The 14,667-nt window shown below is 36.9% G+C and overlaps 1 protein-coding gene across 3 annotated transcripts in view; it reads left to right on the forward strand.

The window, feature by feature from the left end:
- The first annotated feature begins 261 nt into the window (after positions 1 to 261).
- The window catches only part of VPS13A (vacuolar protein sorting 13 homolog A), a 119,986-nt gene continuing 105,580 nt past the window's right edge, over positions 262 to 14,667 (forward strand). For all 3 annotated transcript variants that reach the window (XM_082783483.1, XM_082783482.1, XM_082783484.1), the window contains exons 1-10: positions 262 to 389; positions 7,605 to 7,648; positions 8,164 to 8,206; positions 9,206 to 9,301; positions 9,578 to 9,679; positions 10,470 to 10,579; positions 10,895 to 10,954; positions 12,095 to 12,154; positions 12,377 to 12,457; positions 12,894 to 12,951. In XM_082783483.1, the coding sequence (XP_082639609.1) occupies positions 290 to 389; positions 7,605 to 7,648; positions 8,164 to 8,206; positions 9,206 to 9,301; positions 9,578 to 9,679; positions 10,470 to 10,579; positions 10,895 to 10,954; positions 12,095 to 12,154; positions 12,377 to 12,457; positions 12,894 to 12,951 (754 nt within the window). In that variant the 5' untranslated portion in view covers positions 262 to 289. The remainder of the gene's footprint in view (positions 390 to 7,604; positions 7,649 to 8,163; positions 8,207 to 9,205; positions 9,302 to 9,577; positions 9,680 to 10,469; positions 10,580 to 10,894; positions 10,955 to 12,094; positions 12,155 to 12,376; positions 12,458 to 12,893; positions 12,952 to 14,667) is intronic.

Below are 14,667 nucleotides of genomic sequence, written 5' to 3' on the forward strand. Positions count from 1 at the left end.
CAACGATAAAACAAAGGCGGGAGCGCCGTGGCCCCGCCGCCCAACGCCTGTCAGAAATCACCTCACGGACACCAACCGCCCCGCCCCACCCCGCCCCCGCCGCAAACGGCCGCTCCCGCGCATGCGCCGCGAGCAGGCGCCGTCGCGGCTACCGGGGGGCGGGCCGAGGCGCGAGTGGGCGGGGCCGGGGCGCGGCGGGTGCGGGCGGGGCGGGGCCGGGCGGGGCAGCGGCGGAGCCGGGGCTGGGGCCGGGGCCGGGGCCGGAGCCGGGTCCGGGTCCGGCGGCACGATGGTGTTCGAGTCGCTGGTGGTGGACGTCCTGAACCGCTTCCTCGGCGACTACGTGGTGAACCTGGACAGCTCCCAGCTGAAGTTGGGCATCTGGGGAGGTGCGGGCCGGCGCGGCGGTTGCGGCGGTTGCGGCGGTTGGGGGCGGGGCGGGGCGGTGTGAGGCGGGGGGGTGCTAACGGCCGCCAGGTGCACGCGCTGCCCCCGCACGGCGCCGACGTCCGTGGCCCTGCCCGGGGCACTGGCGGAAAGTTTGCCGCAGGCCGCCTCCGTGTGGGGCCGGGCTGCTCGCCTGCGCTGTTTGTTTGTTTTTTTAAATTATTAATATTATTCTCCCCAAAAGCAGCTAAAAATACAGGTGTTGTGGCAGTGTGCTCGGTGTTGGTGAGGCGCTCGGCGCAGGCGGCAGCCGCGGTGTCCGCCCGGTGCCGTGAGGCGGAAGGAAGGCAGCGATAGCCGGCTGGTCCCGCGGCGCAGCCCGGCCTGGCTGTCGCGTTCCCTTTCCCAACGCGACAGAGTCGCGACAGCGGGTGCTGGCGGGGCGGTGGCCGCCTGTCCTGCTCGGTGGGCAGCACGGCGTGGCGCCCCGCCGAGCCCCCTTGGTAGCACAGGCACAGGGGAGCCGCAGCGCCCCGGCTCGCTTTCCTGTGTGCCTGGGGAGAGGAGGCACAAGGAGAGGAAGAGGCGTGCAATTAACGGGTGCGTCTGCGGTGACCGCCCCGACTCTGTTTTCAATGTGCGTGCCAGGCGTCTGCAGCATCAGCACAAGCAAACGGAGGTGAAGTTTTTTTTGTGTGTGTGTGTGTGTGTTCATACACCTGCAGGTATGAAGCATCCTCAAGGTATTCCATGCCTAGAATTCTGTTCTGAGCTACTCACATACGTGAATCAGATTTTGGATGCTCCTCCTGGATGTTTTTTGCATCTTGGATGTTTCTGTTTCTTTCTGCCATTTTTGGAAACGGTGCCGTTATTTGATTGCATCTCTGTGGCACTATTTTGTCAGCTTTTCAAGGCATTTATTTGTAGGATGTCTGCAAAGTTCAGGTGCTGTATGCAGTCTTAACACTGCAACAGCAGATGTAACTGCTGGGGAGAAAGTAGTAGCTCCCAGTCTGCAGTGTTAAGGCCAAATATAGCATGTTTATTCCAGATTGTGTCTTATTTGAAAAATGTGTCAAACTGGTTTGTTGTGAACTTAAGTTGTTCGGTAGTCTTAATTCTTTCTTTCCATTCAGGGAAAGCAAGGAAAATATGCAATGTAAAATAGAGAATGTTCTATTTGGCTGCGTTTATACATTACAAATAGGTAAAAACTTACTTTTCAGCTCTGCAGATTACTGCTGATTGCTCTTGGCAGCTTATGGCTTCTGTGAGGCAACTCTCACCAGGTTGTATGTGACTTAGCTTTCTCATTTAAAGCAAAGCCAAAACCTAAATATATGTCAAGTTTTGATATTCAGCTGTTACATTTTATGTATATGTAGAGCTCAATTTCGGGATTTTTCTGTGATTTCCTCTTGAAGTAGTTTTAACGTTTAGAGGTTTCTGAATATATTTTTCTTTAAACTAAATTATTATTTTTGTTATTATGGTGCCTTTGCACTAGATTCAAATTATTTCTTCTCTATATAGTTTGTACACTTACGTTTTGTGAAAATTGATACATAATGCTGTGCTTTGCTCTGAGATGCCCAGAACTGCTATGTAACGTTGTTGAGAAATCATCCGTAGAAGGTTATTTTTGCGTGGTCCACTGCATGGTGATGTTTCATGTACGTACATCTTCATCTATGCTTAACGGTGTGTTCATCTGTAATATTTTTTTCATTCCAAAGATCTTGGAGATCTTCATTCCTCTGACTAAAAGGCAGTAGCTGTTAGTAGCGGTAGTAGACTTTTTGTTATATGGACGCTGTCACTGATAATAGATCCTTATGTACATAGATCCTGATCTACTGATCAAGTCTACTGATAATTTTATTGCCTTCTGTATTACTGTAATTGTGGACCTAAATTCTCTCTCTCCAATTCCCCCTTCCCCCATCCAGAAAAAAACACTTTTTTCTTCATATTTTGTGTAAAATTAATGCATTTGCAAGTTTGTTTGTTCTAAAAGTGTTTCAGTTACAGCTAGCTGTTTGTCATGGTTCTTTGCTGTGTGCCTTTTGTATGCTATGGCACTGCTTGCGTGCTGTGCATTAACGTATTACATTTTTAAAAGTGTGTATTTTGTCCACCTCTGATAGATTAAATACCCGAGGGCGTTTATTTGGATGCTGTAGTGAAGAAGTTCTGTCATGGTGTATTTTATAGCTAGCCTGCTTATGTTGACTGGTTATCTTCTCTTGGTAGACTTTGAATATGTGTATATACAGTTCCTTCTCCTGTGAGTTTGGCAGCTTTGTTAATAACTATAATAAACACACACAACATTATTTTCAATTTTGTATAAAGAGAGAAGTCAGGATGTCATATGAAAGCCATTGAATTTCAATCTGTGGAATAAAGTTGCATGCTTCTGCCAACACACGTGGACACAGTAACTAGACATGTTTTCAAGTGTTTTCTTCTGCTCACTGGAAAAGTCAGATGGAAGGATAGAAATCCCAGCTGTCTCAATACTACAGATGGGATGCCTGCAAACAGGCTCTTGGCTGAGAGAGTTGCAAGAACTTCCTGACCTGAAATATAAAAGGTAATTCAAAAAGGAGAGTGCAAGACAAACTATAAAAGTTAAAAAAAAAAAAAAATAATAAAAAAAAAATAATAATAATATCAATTTGAACATGCAAGGCCGACACTGGAAAGACAAAGGCTTAGAAAAAAATATAATGGGAAAATAAATTGTTTTCCTTAAGACCTCAATTTGTATGAAGCAGAATAAAATGTTATTTAGTGTGCTTGGCAGCCATTAAGGACAGTTTATTGATCAGATGGGAAGGCCGGTGATTTTGTTATGGTCTTCACTTAAAAGATAGTGTCACTGAAAATGCTGTATGAATGTTTAAGAACTTGCCTTAGAAGAACAGGTTAGATGAATAGTTAGAAATTTTAAGACATTTTATAACCTGTAAAGTTATAGTTAATACCTAAAGAAGTGATTGAAGCAGTCTGAGATGTTGCTGGTTATCTTTGGGAAACAGTGAATCACTGGTGAGATTTCTAGGCACCAGGGCAGACCAAGTGATTGTTTCACCAAAGTCCATGAGACTATTATTTCTTTAGGCTGGCTCTAAGTAACTTCATTCAGTGTCTTGATTAGACCCTTTGAACTGCACTTTAAAATTCTCTGCTGACTTGGACACACCTACTAATTAGCTAATGTCTCAAGTATATCTTACATAACTTGCTATTTGAATAGCTGGTGTCTCTTATTGTGGCAGCTGTATCAGTAGGCTGGTACAGGCAGATACTTGACACAAGTTTTATGAGCACACAAGCCCTTCTTACCTACTTCTTCTGGGTACACCTATTAGTATAATAAATGACTAGTTCTTTTACATGCTGTGCCTTGTTTAAGAATAGCAGATGCAGTCCTTGCCCTCACATACCAGTGAAGTCATTTAAACTGGCTGAGGGATGTAGAATATCTAGTAGTTTCTGCTGCCTTTTGTGATCTGTCAATAGATGTCAATAGCGAATGTGTTATGGCAGACACTCAAACCCTTGAAGACTTCCAGCATGTCTCCAGAAGGTATGATTAAATACTACTAATTAACAACACAGATACCAGTGGGAAATGATTGGCAAGGCAGCCATTTGTAGAAAGTGATCAAGGGATTTCACAAGCTCAGCTTGTCTCAGTAGTGTGATGCTGTTGCTTAAAAACAGAAATTCTGTTAAAATATGAGCAGGAGTGTTTGATGCTGATCAGAGACCAGAAGTACTTTAAGTTTCTGTTGTCTATCATCTTTAATATCTCTTTCCCTCATTTTTCCCATCATAAGAAGTTCTCATCCCCACCCCTTTTTATGTACGAGGACAGCACAGGTGTACATCCATAAAAACATCCACAAAAGGTGTACATCCATAGGTTAAATGAGCAGGATTAATTTCATTCTCTGCCTGTAGCTTTTGTTGACATCCATAACAAAATTTCAGTTAGGCCTTTTTAGTTAGACAGTTTACTAAATGTTATCTTATTTTCTTTGTGTCTCTTTGTGAGACACCTAAGTCCTTGGTAGTGGATATTGGCTCATACACTCAAAATATAAATATGAGTGTCTAAAATTAGAACTATAAACCTATGTATTCAAGAATGATGAAGAATGTTAGATTTCATTGAATTACTTGCAATGTCCAGAGATTAGTGGAGGTAAGAATTTGATTCCTTTATAGGCCTAGTAAATCCTAGACTGTACTGTATGTAATTACAAAGGTTTTGTCTTTTGTTATTGTTTTGACTGTAAGTCTGCATGTTTAGCCATAGATATTTATACAAATCCAACTACTTGTACGTACAGTTTTAAAGATTGTTTAGTTGGGCAATTTTAACACATCTTCTTACCTGCATGCACTACAATACAAAGAAACATCCAACTAAAATCCAAAACAGTAAAATCAAGTAGCTCTTTTATGTCCAGCACCAGGCCGTTACTTCCTTATTTCAGTGCTTATATTTTTGTGTGGCTTAATTTTTTGTAGTAGAACAATCCCTATATGATGCAGTTGCACTTACAAATCTGTACTATTGCAACTGAAACATTTGCATGTGATAGAGACTAAATTTTTTCGAAAAAAAAAGAATACAGACATGGTCAGTTACAGTGTCTGTAATCACAAGTGTTAAAATTGGGTGCCAGCTGAGGTCTCCTACCTTTGGAAGTAGTTCAGGTTTACTTGCAAGATTATTTACTCAGTCTCTTCCTTGCACTGACTGCTGAGTATAGAAAAAAGAAATGTTGCATAACGGCACAAAACATGGTACTTCAGTAGCCTTCAGTGTGCCTTGATTCAGAGTGGTTAGACTCTCAATCAAGGTTTTTGCAAGTAGGTTGTGATATTTTAGTAAATGTTCAGTAAATTGGTATTAAAATTGAGATGATTGCAGCTTTACTAATTTATGTATCTTCTAATGATTTCAACTGAAACTTATAAACTTAAACTTATAAACTTTAAAATCATAAATGTAGGAAAAATGGTAATTTTTTTTTACCCTGCTTCCCTATCTGAACTCTATAGAATTGTCAAAAGCTTCTTTTTTGAAACAGTACGGAAAAAGCATCATGTTTTCTCTCTGTCAGTATGATGTGCTCAGGTGAAATAAGCCATAGGTGTCCACAACAAAATATTATTTGTAAGTGCATGGGATAATAGTCCTTGCTCACTTTGCAATGATTTGTTTTTGGAAGCGTTAGGGCTGCCACATTACAGCCTAAGGAACTGTGCTTCAGCTGAAATGCATCATCTGTGAAACCCTTGATAAATGCAATGTAATGTTTACTTAGCCCACAGTGAAAGTGAAAGAAACTAAACCTAGTTAAATTACTTCTTATGTCATGTAGTCGTAGAGTTTTCTGATGAACATCTCATCTGACACGTAAAAATATAAGCTGTGGTAGCTTGATTAGAAGTCTGAACCTTTTTATGCCGTATATCTGTTGAATTACCATGGATACAACTAGTGTTGTCTTCTTGGAGAAGGTGAATGCTTATTATTATTATTATTCCCCTCTCATATAATGGAACTTTCTCTGGTGAGTGTTACAATGTTCTGTTAGGGTAAACTTTGTCGGGGGATAAATTTAGTATAGAACTAATCCCAGCAGTAAATTTGCCAGGGGAGTTTTAGGTTGGATCTTAGGAAGAAGTTCTTTACTGAAAGGGTTGTTAGACATGGAACAGGCTGCCCAGGGAAGTGGTGGAGTCACCATCCCTGGAAGTCTTTAAAAGACATTTAGATGTAGAGCTTAGGGATATGGTTTAGTGGGGACTGTTAGTGTTAGGTCAGAGGTTGGACTTGATCTTGAGGTCTCTTCCAACCTAGAAATTCTGTAATTCTGTGATTCTGTGAAATAAAAGGCACTGCCTTGTGGTTTCCCATAGACCAGGTACAATTACTAGAGTAGTTACAGACTACCACATGGTAGTCTTTTTTTTTTTTTTTTCCATTTCCTACTGCTTCCACCAATTTGTTTGTATTGTAAGGTTTAAAAGCGGAGCACCCAGCTCAAAACCAACCTTTTGTGTAGAGTATTTCTTTTGATAACCTGGTAGCAGCACATAGCAAATGTATAGAATTGTACTGGAAATGGCTATCTATAGATTGTTCTGATGAATACATTAGATCATTTAAAACTTCATATTTTGTGAGTACTGCAAGATGGGTAGGTTAATTCACCTAGACAGGTCTACAACAGACATTCAGCAACTAAAACCAACTCTTGCAATAAATGCCCTTTTAAGATTAGAGTCCCATTACCCAAAATTGATGCTACTTTGAACAGCAGTCCAAAGCAGTCATCACTGTGTAGCTGCAAGAATACTTCTTGTAGTTGGAAGTCCTGTCCCCTGGTAGGTTTGGCCATTTCTAACTTGCATCTCCAAAAGGAAAACACTATTGAGTCAATGAAATAGTATTTGCAATCTTAAGTCATACTCCTTTGCAGGCTTGTAATCCACTTCTGGTTTCCTGAAACTCATTTATGCTTCTGTTCATCTGTATCAGGTGTCTGTTCCATGTGCATATGTTAACACTATACAACTAATTCAAAGGTAGCCATTGCATGAATTTCCTGGACACTTAAAATGTTCGTTTGTGATGGCAAGCATCTGATGTCGAGTATTTTGTAAAAACAGATCTTGCAATTAGAATGTTCTGTGTTTACAGGATACTGAAGTTACTGTTGTCTTACATCTAGAAATTGGATGTACTGAAGTACTTCCTGTGAACTTTCATAAGCCTGTAAATGCGATTTGCAAAACTAAGATCTTTCAGGGGGAAAAAAAAAAAAAAAGACATGTAAAGCTAAAGCTGCAGTGTGGCTTATATTCCCTTCACAAGTGTAGGAAGCAGATGGTTGAGGAAACAGAAGCAAATTTTTAATTTTGAAGGGGTCCTTATGAAATGTGACAGTTATTTCCTACATTTTTATTTTGAGGAATCGCAGGTTCTTTTCCATGGACGTGCAAGCTCCATGAGAAAATCCCAAAGACTGTTTTGTAGCCGGTAGGAACAGCATATTCTTAATAGTCTTCCATGAATACTTGAGGTGTGGACTGGGGGTATCTTCCACACCTGTTAAGGCTTGTTAAGTGTGTACCACTACTACTTCGCTTTTTGAAATTTTACCTGTTGGCTTCTTTGCTTTTAGGAGCTGTAGCACTGAAGAACCTTGAAATAAAAGAAAATGCATTGGTAAGTCAGTGAAAGCAAAAATAAAACTGCTGCAAAAAATATTCTAGGACATCTTTGGGGCTGTTTTTTTGGTTCTTATTTTAGAATATGCAGACTTTAAATGAAAACTTACTGTTCTGTTTGCTTTGCACTAGGGTGTGGGTTGTCTAATAAATTTGAGATTAAATTTAAAGATGAAGACTTACATTATATACATCATATAATATGTTTTGCCAAAGGAAAACTCAACAGTTTCAGAAAGTATTGTGTTGAGGTCAAAAAGAATACTGGAAGAACTTTTTGTTCCCTATAGCTTACAGAGGTGGTAGGAGCTTGCTCTTAAGAATGTATTTAGCGTAGCATGGCTGAACAGCCTAAATCAGTAATGACTTGCATATTCTATTATATTAAGTCTTTCAGTGATTGAGGAGTATGTTTGTTGTTAAGGTTATTTCTGTCTTCTCTTATTAGTGAACATTTCACAAGTTGCTGAAATGAGTTTGTATTCTAAAATACTTTCTTATACTTTCTTTTAGAGTCAGCTGGATGTGCCATTTAAAGTTAAAGCAGGACATATTGGTAAGTTACATTTTGTAATATACCCATGCAGGAGTTACCAAACATACTGCTCATCCTTGCAAGTAGCTCTGGACATCCTAAGCAAGTAATTTTCTTAATTTGCTTGATTTGCATGCTTTGTACATCCTGATTATTATTTTTTTTTTTCTGAAAAAACTTTGATTGAAGAAGTTTATTCCCTGAGCAAATATGTTATAGTTAAGACATTGGATTATTGTCTAGTCATGTCAATATTAATGAAAAAAGAACCCAAAATAGCAAAGATGAGCAACTGAGTAGTACTGAACATCATTTTTTTTATTATTTTTTTTTAAAGCAAGATTCCACAACTGATTTTGCTACCCTCTTCACTTTTTCTTTTAGCTTTTATGAAAGGTTTTCTCATTGCAAGTTGAGTCATGTAAAAGTTAATGGTTTCTTAAAGTGAACTAAATCTAAAGCCAATATATTTCCTTCAAATCTGCCCGGGAAGTAAATTTTTCTTGTGACCGACATTATAGTTTACTAAAATTGGCACTTGTACGAAGAATGCGAGACACTATATTGTCAGGATCCCCATGCTCACAAACATGTACACTCTATTTTAAGACTCTCTTTCGCAGTAAAGAAAGAAAGAAAAATGTTATTAAAATTCTGCTTTTGGTAGTGTTAAGCTGATTGATTATGTATGTGCTACCGATGCTTTTTGTGTTATGTGAGTGCTGCAGTGGTTTTGGAAGAAGGACACGTTATTAGGAAGACTGACTATAATTTAAAGGGGTGAGGAGAGGAACTGCAGACTTACTAGTTCTGTTGATGGAGAAAACTTGCTGAATATTTATTTGCATGAAGTGTAAAACAGACAACCCAAAAGACACCTACCTCAGATACACTTTTTTTTCCCTTTTTGATATAATAATTGGTTAGAGCTTTTGTGGTTAGTGTCAATTATCTTTCTAAAAATCTTTCTCCTAGTCATGTATGTAACTGTATAGCTGAACTGTTTCTTTGTGTTTCTAGGTCAACTTAATTTACAGATTCCATGGCAAAACCTTTACACTCAACCTGTTGAGGCAGTTCTTGATGGAGTTTATTTGCTTATCGTGCCCACAGCCAGTAAGTTAATATAGTGACAAAAGTGAATGTGATTGGATGGGATTTCAGAAGTCTCTGTAATTGGTTGGTGTTGAACTTTATTTTTAGTAGACACTGTTATGAAATTCACTTAGTAATGGCACTGAGGTATCCTTCACCAATTCAGATTTAGTCAGTTAATTTTTCCTTGTCGTATTAGTGTTAACAAAATGTGTAACGAATTGTTTTTGAAACAGCATCTTTCCAAAATGTGCAAAGTTTTCCGTATTTTTTACGTTTTTTACATTGTTTATCTAGGCATAAAATACGATGCTGAAAAAGAAGCCAGGCAGCTCTTGGAAGCAAGGCAAAGGGAATTGCAAAGGATAGAGGAAGCAAAGCAGAAAATAGCTGACCAAGGTAAGAGTAGGAAAAGATAATGAAAGTGATGCTATTTTTTTAAATCCAGAAAGATGTTATATTTATCATTTAGTGTTCTAGATTCGTGTTTTCCTCCTGATATTTAAAATAACCTATTAGTTACAGAATTGTATTTACATGTAGAAAGTTTGCAAAGTGTCCTGTTATTTGAGTTAACTTTTAGCTATTGAACATTTTGTGTGAAATAGTGTTCGTCTTTGGAAATCAGATGCTGTCTTGCATAGAATTTTGATTCTCTTATGTGTCATTAATATTGTAGCATGTGCATCCTGAAAATGAAAGTTTCAAAAATAGATGTGATCTGATGTAAATAAAGCTTCTGAAATATAATTTTTCTACTTGTAGCATATGTTGCTTCTTTCTTTCCTTTCCTTTTGAAAAAAAAAACAAAAACACTTTTCCCCATTAGCTGTAGAATTTTATTAACTCTTTTTAAAGATTTTGTAATTTGCGTTTTGATGGATGTTAAGTCTTGTCATCTTAAATTGAACTTTTAGTACTTCTAAAAAATATGTCTTGACCACTTTGAGTATCAGTGGCCATCTCGTACTTTTGAATAACTTGTGTCACACCATAGGCTGAAACCTTACAGTCTGAGAATGTAATTGGTATAGATTTTACTGAAAGAGAATATTTTTATGAAGTTAGAGTACAATGTATTAGAAAATTTATGTATCTGTCAAATGAACTTTATGATATTTTTTTCCTCTAGTTTAGTTCAAAATACTTTCATGCAAATGGAATATTTAATTATTTTTCTTACACTTAGATAAAGTAAAAGAAGAGAAACAAGACACTTTTGTAGAAAAACTAGTCACTCAGGTCATCAAAAATCTTCAGGTGAAAATTTCCAACATTCATGTTCGCTATGAGGATGATGTAAGTAATTTTGTTTATCTTAAGATAAGGCATGTGCACTGTAACATTAAATTAGGAACCTGTCTTCCACCTCCCCCTTTACTTTTTGTGATGAGAGAATCCTAGTAAAGTTTTGAAATTTCATAGTCTTCCACTAAAAATGAAAACTAATAAGAAGGTATTACAAACATTGTTGGACTGTAGGTAATACAGTTGCCAGATCTTTCATATATATGTACTGTGGGCTGTTTATTTTCCTATGTAAATTGGAAATTTACACATGCAGTGTGTAAAATTGCACATGATAACACTTTTGTATTTTCTTCACTTTCTTAGATCACAAATCGGAATAATCCCTTGTCATTTGGGATTTCACTTCAGAATCTAAGCTTGCAGGTAATTTTATTTTCCATCTAAAAAGCATGCTGATGTAGACAAATGGTGAAGTTTGATTTTTTCTGTCTAATGAAAGAATACCCACAATCCTGTGCTATGCATAATAGTAACTACTTGGTTTATTAAATCCAGAATAAATATTGATATGGTTGCCATTAAAGAAAAAGCTTGGTGATAAAACAAACCTTTGGGAAGAAATTTTTATTCTTCTGCCTGCTGCACTTTGTGGTTGCCAAGCATCAGACTTTGCTGGATTTGTGCTCTTTAAATCTGTGAATATTTTATTGAAAGTGCTATGAGGCCCAAGAAGGAAGCCACTACTCTATCTTAGGAAGATTAAAAAAACAAACAAACAAAAAAAAAACAAACCAAAAGTGGGTGGCATGTTGCTTCAATCTGAAGTTCTGTTCTTTGATCTGCAAGCTTCAGTATATGGAGCAAACATTGGTTATTTTAGACTGTATACATTTATTTTGGAAGAATACCTAGTAGAAGCAGCCCTCTAGTTTGCTCTGAATCAGTAGCTTTTCTGTATAACTAGTAATTCTAAAGAAATTGTATTTAAGTATTACTTTCTTAAATGCAATAATTGTCTTATGAATTCTAGTTTGTAGCCTGTTTAAGACACAGTGAAAGCTTTTTTCCAGCCTTTTCGCTGAAACAATTTTGCATGATGAACAAAAACTTGGGTATTCTTAATACATTGCTATTGAAGTACTTGTCACACTTGTCTTGAAAACGTACAGTAGGTTGTACAGGTTGCTGTTGAGCTTGAACTAAGCAGCTACTTCCAGAATTACAAAAGAACTCAAGTCCCTTTTTATCTCTTTTGAAAGAGCTTACCTATAAATAATATAATAAATAAAAATATTTTGCAATACTGGAATCTTTTGGTTCTTGTGTACAGCCTGCCAGTCACTGCATGTATACATACGTTTTTTTCAGGTGAAGTGGCCTGATAAAGTTTACACTTATGAAAATAATGGTTTAATCTTCTGAATTTGGAAGATGGTTCCCCATTAATTTCAGTGGGTTTTAATTGTGCTAGTAGTTCTGCCTGTTCTACTTGTTTGTTTCAGTGATGATAAAATGTTGGTGTATTATAGATAGCAGAATAACTTTCATTAATTCTCATTTCAGACCTCAGATAAGAATTGGAATCCATGTTTACATGATGAAACTGCCAAGTTGTTCTACAAGGTACAGTATAAACTGTGTGCTAAAGAAACAACTATTGCAATACAAGCTAGCAATGAGTTTCAATTCCTTTTATAATAAGATGATGTAATTCTAGGCTTTAAAATAAAAAGATGTGCAGTCTGCAAGGAACATTCTGAATGTTTTTATTCATCTAGACTGTGAAATTCAAATTTCATGTACAATTTTTAGATGTATTAATACATATGATCTGTTGTTTTTCAGCTTGTACGACTGGATAACCTTTTTGCTTACTGGAATGTGAAATCGGAGATGTTCTATCATGGTGGTTATGATGAATCATTGGTAAGTAAAGGTGTCTACTATTCTAGTTCAGACTGAAGCACTGACTGTGCTTCACATTCAGTTCTGTTTCCATTTATGTTGATGTCCTGGGGAAATGCTTTGTTAGTAATGATTTATTAGGAAAAACAGTAAATATTGAAGTTTTTATGTGATTGAACACTCACCTGAGAGGGGAAGAAAAAAAAGAAAGAAAAGTCCTTTGCAATTACAAAACTGTATACAATAGATGGTGATTTTTACAATTCAGTTATTTTAGTAGTTAAAATAATAGACCTCTAACAAATTTTATTATGTTTAAAAATAGATGACTGTTTTGAATTGTCCTGTGTTTGAGAGGGATTATCTGAAACCCATACTAAACCATTAACCTTTTGTATTTTAAAAGCTTGTCATGAAATAGAAATTAAACTGTTCTTAAACTCCACTGTATGTTTAGGTTAACTTGAAACAGGGAGTTGCCAGCCACAATGTGATTCCAGAGGGTTATGATTTTGGTAAGTGTTATTATTTTATTTGGAGCTGTAATACACATGTACATTTTAGTTTTAATTTTTAATACCTCTTAGAGACTGGTGCTTTGTCTATTATTCAAAAATCTTAGTAAGGAGCATATTGTGGAACGCGTTATTTCATAGGATTAACTGTCTCTCTAACACTGAATACAGTACTGTATACGTATCCTTAAAAAGCCTTTGGTTGAAGTCTTTAATCATGTATCTTTCAAATGTAGCATCATCAATACTAATTGCTCACATCCATTGTAATTTCTTTATTCTAAGAAGTTTGCTAATAATCTGTGTATCATAGAAGTTATGTGAACCAGGGTGGTTTGAAAAATAGATTGATAGCCTTTAGGTCACCCACCTTAAGGGCTGTGTATCAATTTTTGTTAGAGGTGGAAACAGTAGCCAAAAAACCTCTGATGCATCAATTTATTATTATTTTTTTTTATATAACATAGCACTACCCTATTGCAAGTTCTAGTGCTTTGAGTGTTGCTTACATTAGTCAGAAAATCTAATTGGCTACACTCAATGATGGCAATTGTTTACTTATCATTGCACAGAAGAATATATGGGTTTTATTTTTCATATGCTTATTTAGTAAGCGTTTACAAGGCAGAATGGCTTTTGAGAAGAGTCTGCTGTAAAGCAAGTTTGTAGTTCACCACACACAAGGTTAATGAAAAGCATTATTTTTATCAGATTTTCTTACTGCCTTTGCCTGAAGAAGGAAGACATTTATGTTTGTCACTATTCAACTGCCAGAGTACTATTTAGTAATACATGTATGTTCCGATTTCAAATCTATCTCTTTCAGTTGCTAGCTTTGACTTTCTTTACCAGAAAGTAATTGTAAACATTATTTGTTGTCCATGTCCTTACATAGAAGTTCAAAATGATTGAATGCAAAATTCCAGGATTCAGAATTTAAGCTCTTAAAATTTAGTGGCACCATCAGACACACAGATATTTTAAGAATTATGTCATGCCAGTATTCTCTGGTAAATAAAAATTATGTCTGTTGCAGAGCTGTTCTAATGTCTCTCGAGTGAGACAGTGATAGGAATGTATAAAGTCTGTTTTTCTTTCTTGGACTCTAAACACAAGTATAATGCAGGAAGGATGAAAAATGGAATGTAAGAAGCTAAATACAGGGAGAAAATGAGTAGAAATGCTACCACATAAACTTCGGAAAGAATAACAAGCTTAATGTAAAATGAGGTTAGGTAGATGTACACATTGCTTCATCTTGGAAGGATACCTGCTTTCCACATGTATGAACCTGACAGTGAATTTAGAATATTTGTTATGTAGATGATGTATCAGTATTTCTGTTAAAGTAAAAGGAATTCTATTTGATAAAAATATGGTTTACAGGAATTCAACCAATATACTAATTCTTATTGTTTGATTGCTTTCCTGAAATGGATGGAAGAATTGAATCAGATATGGTGTCTGAAGGTTATATTGAATGCTTGCTATTGCCAAATTGAAGAACAGCATTTCTGTTCTGAATCTTTTTTTCACGTGAGACCTGCTTCACTTTACTTATCATCCATATTGATGTTTTTTTTTCCATGATTACTTAGGCTTTTATTTTGGAAAGGTAAAATGTTAGCTACTCACTAGTGTGAGCATAACTTATGAAAAAGCCTAACGCATCAATACCATTATTAATAATAATAATAATAATGTTGTTTTTCATTT

This window comes from Aythya marila (assembly GCF_965140915.1).
Source record: "Aythya marila genome assembly, chromosome: Z".
Lineage (NCBI taxonomy): Eukaryota > Metazoa > Chordata > Aves > Anseriformes > Anatidae > Aythya > Aythya marila.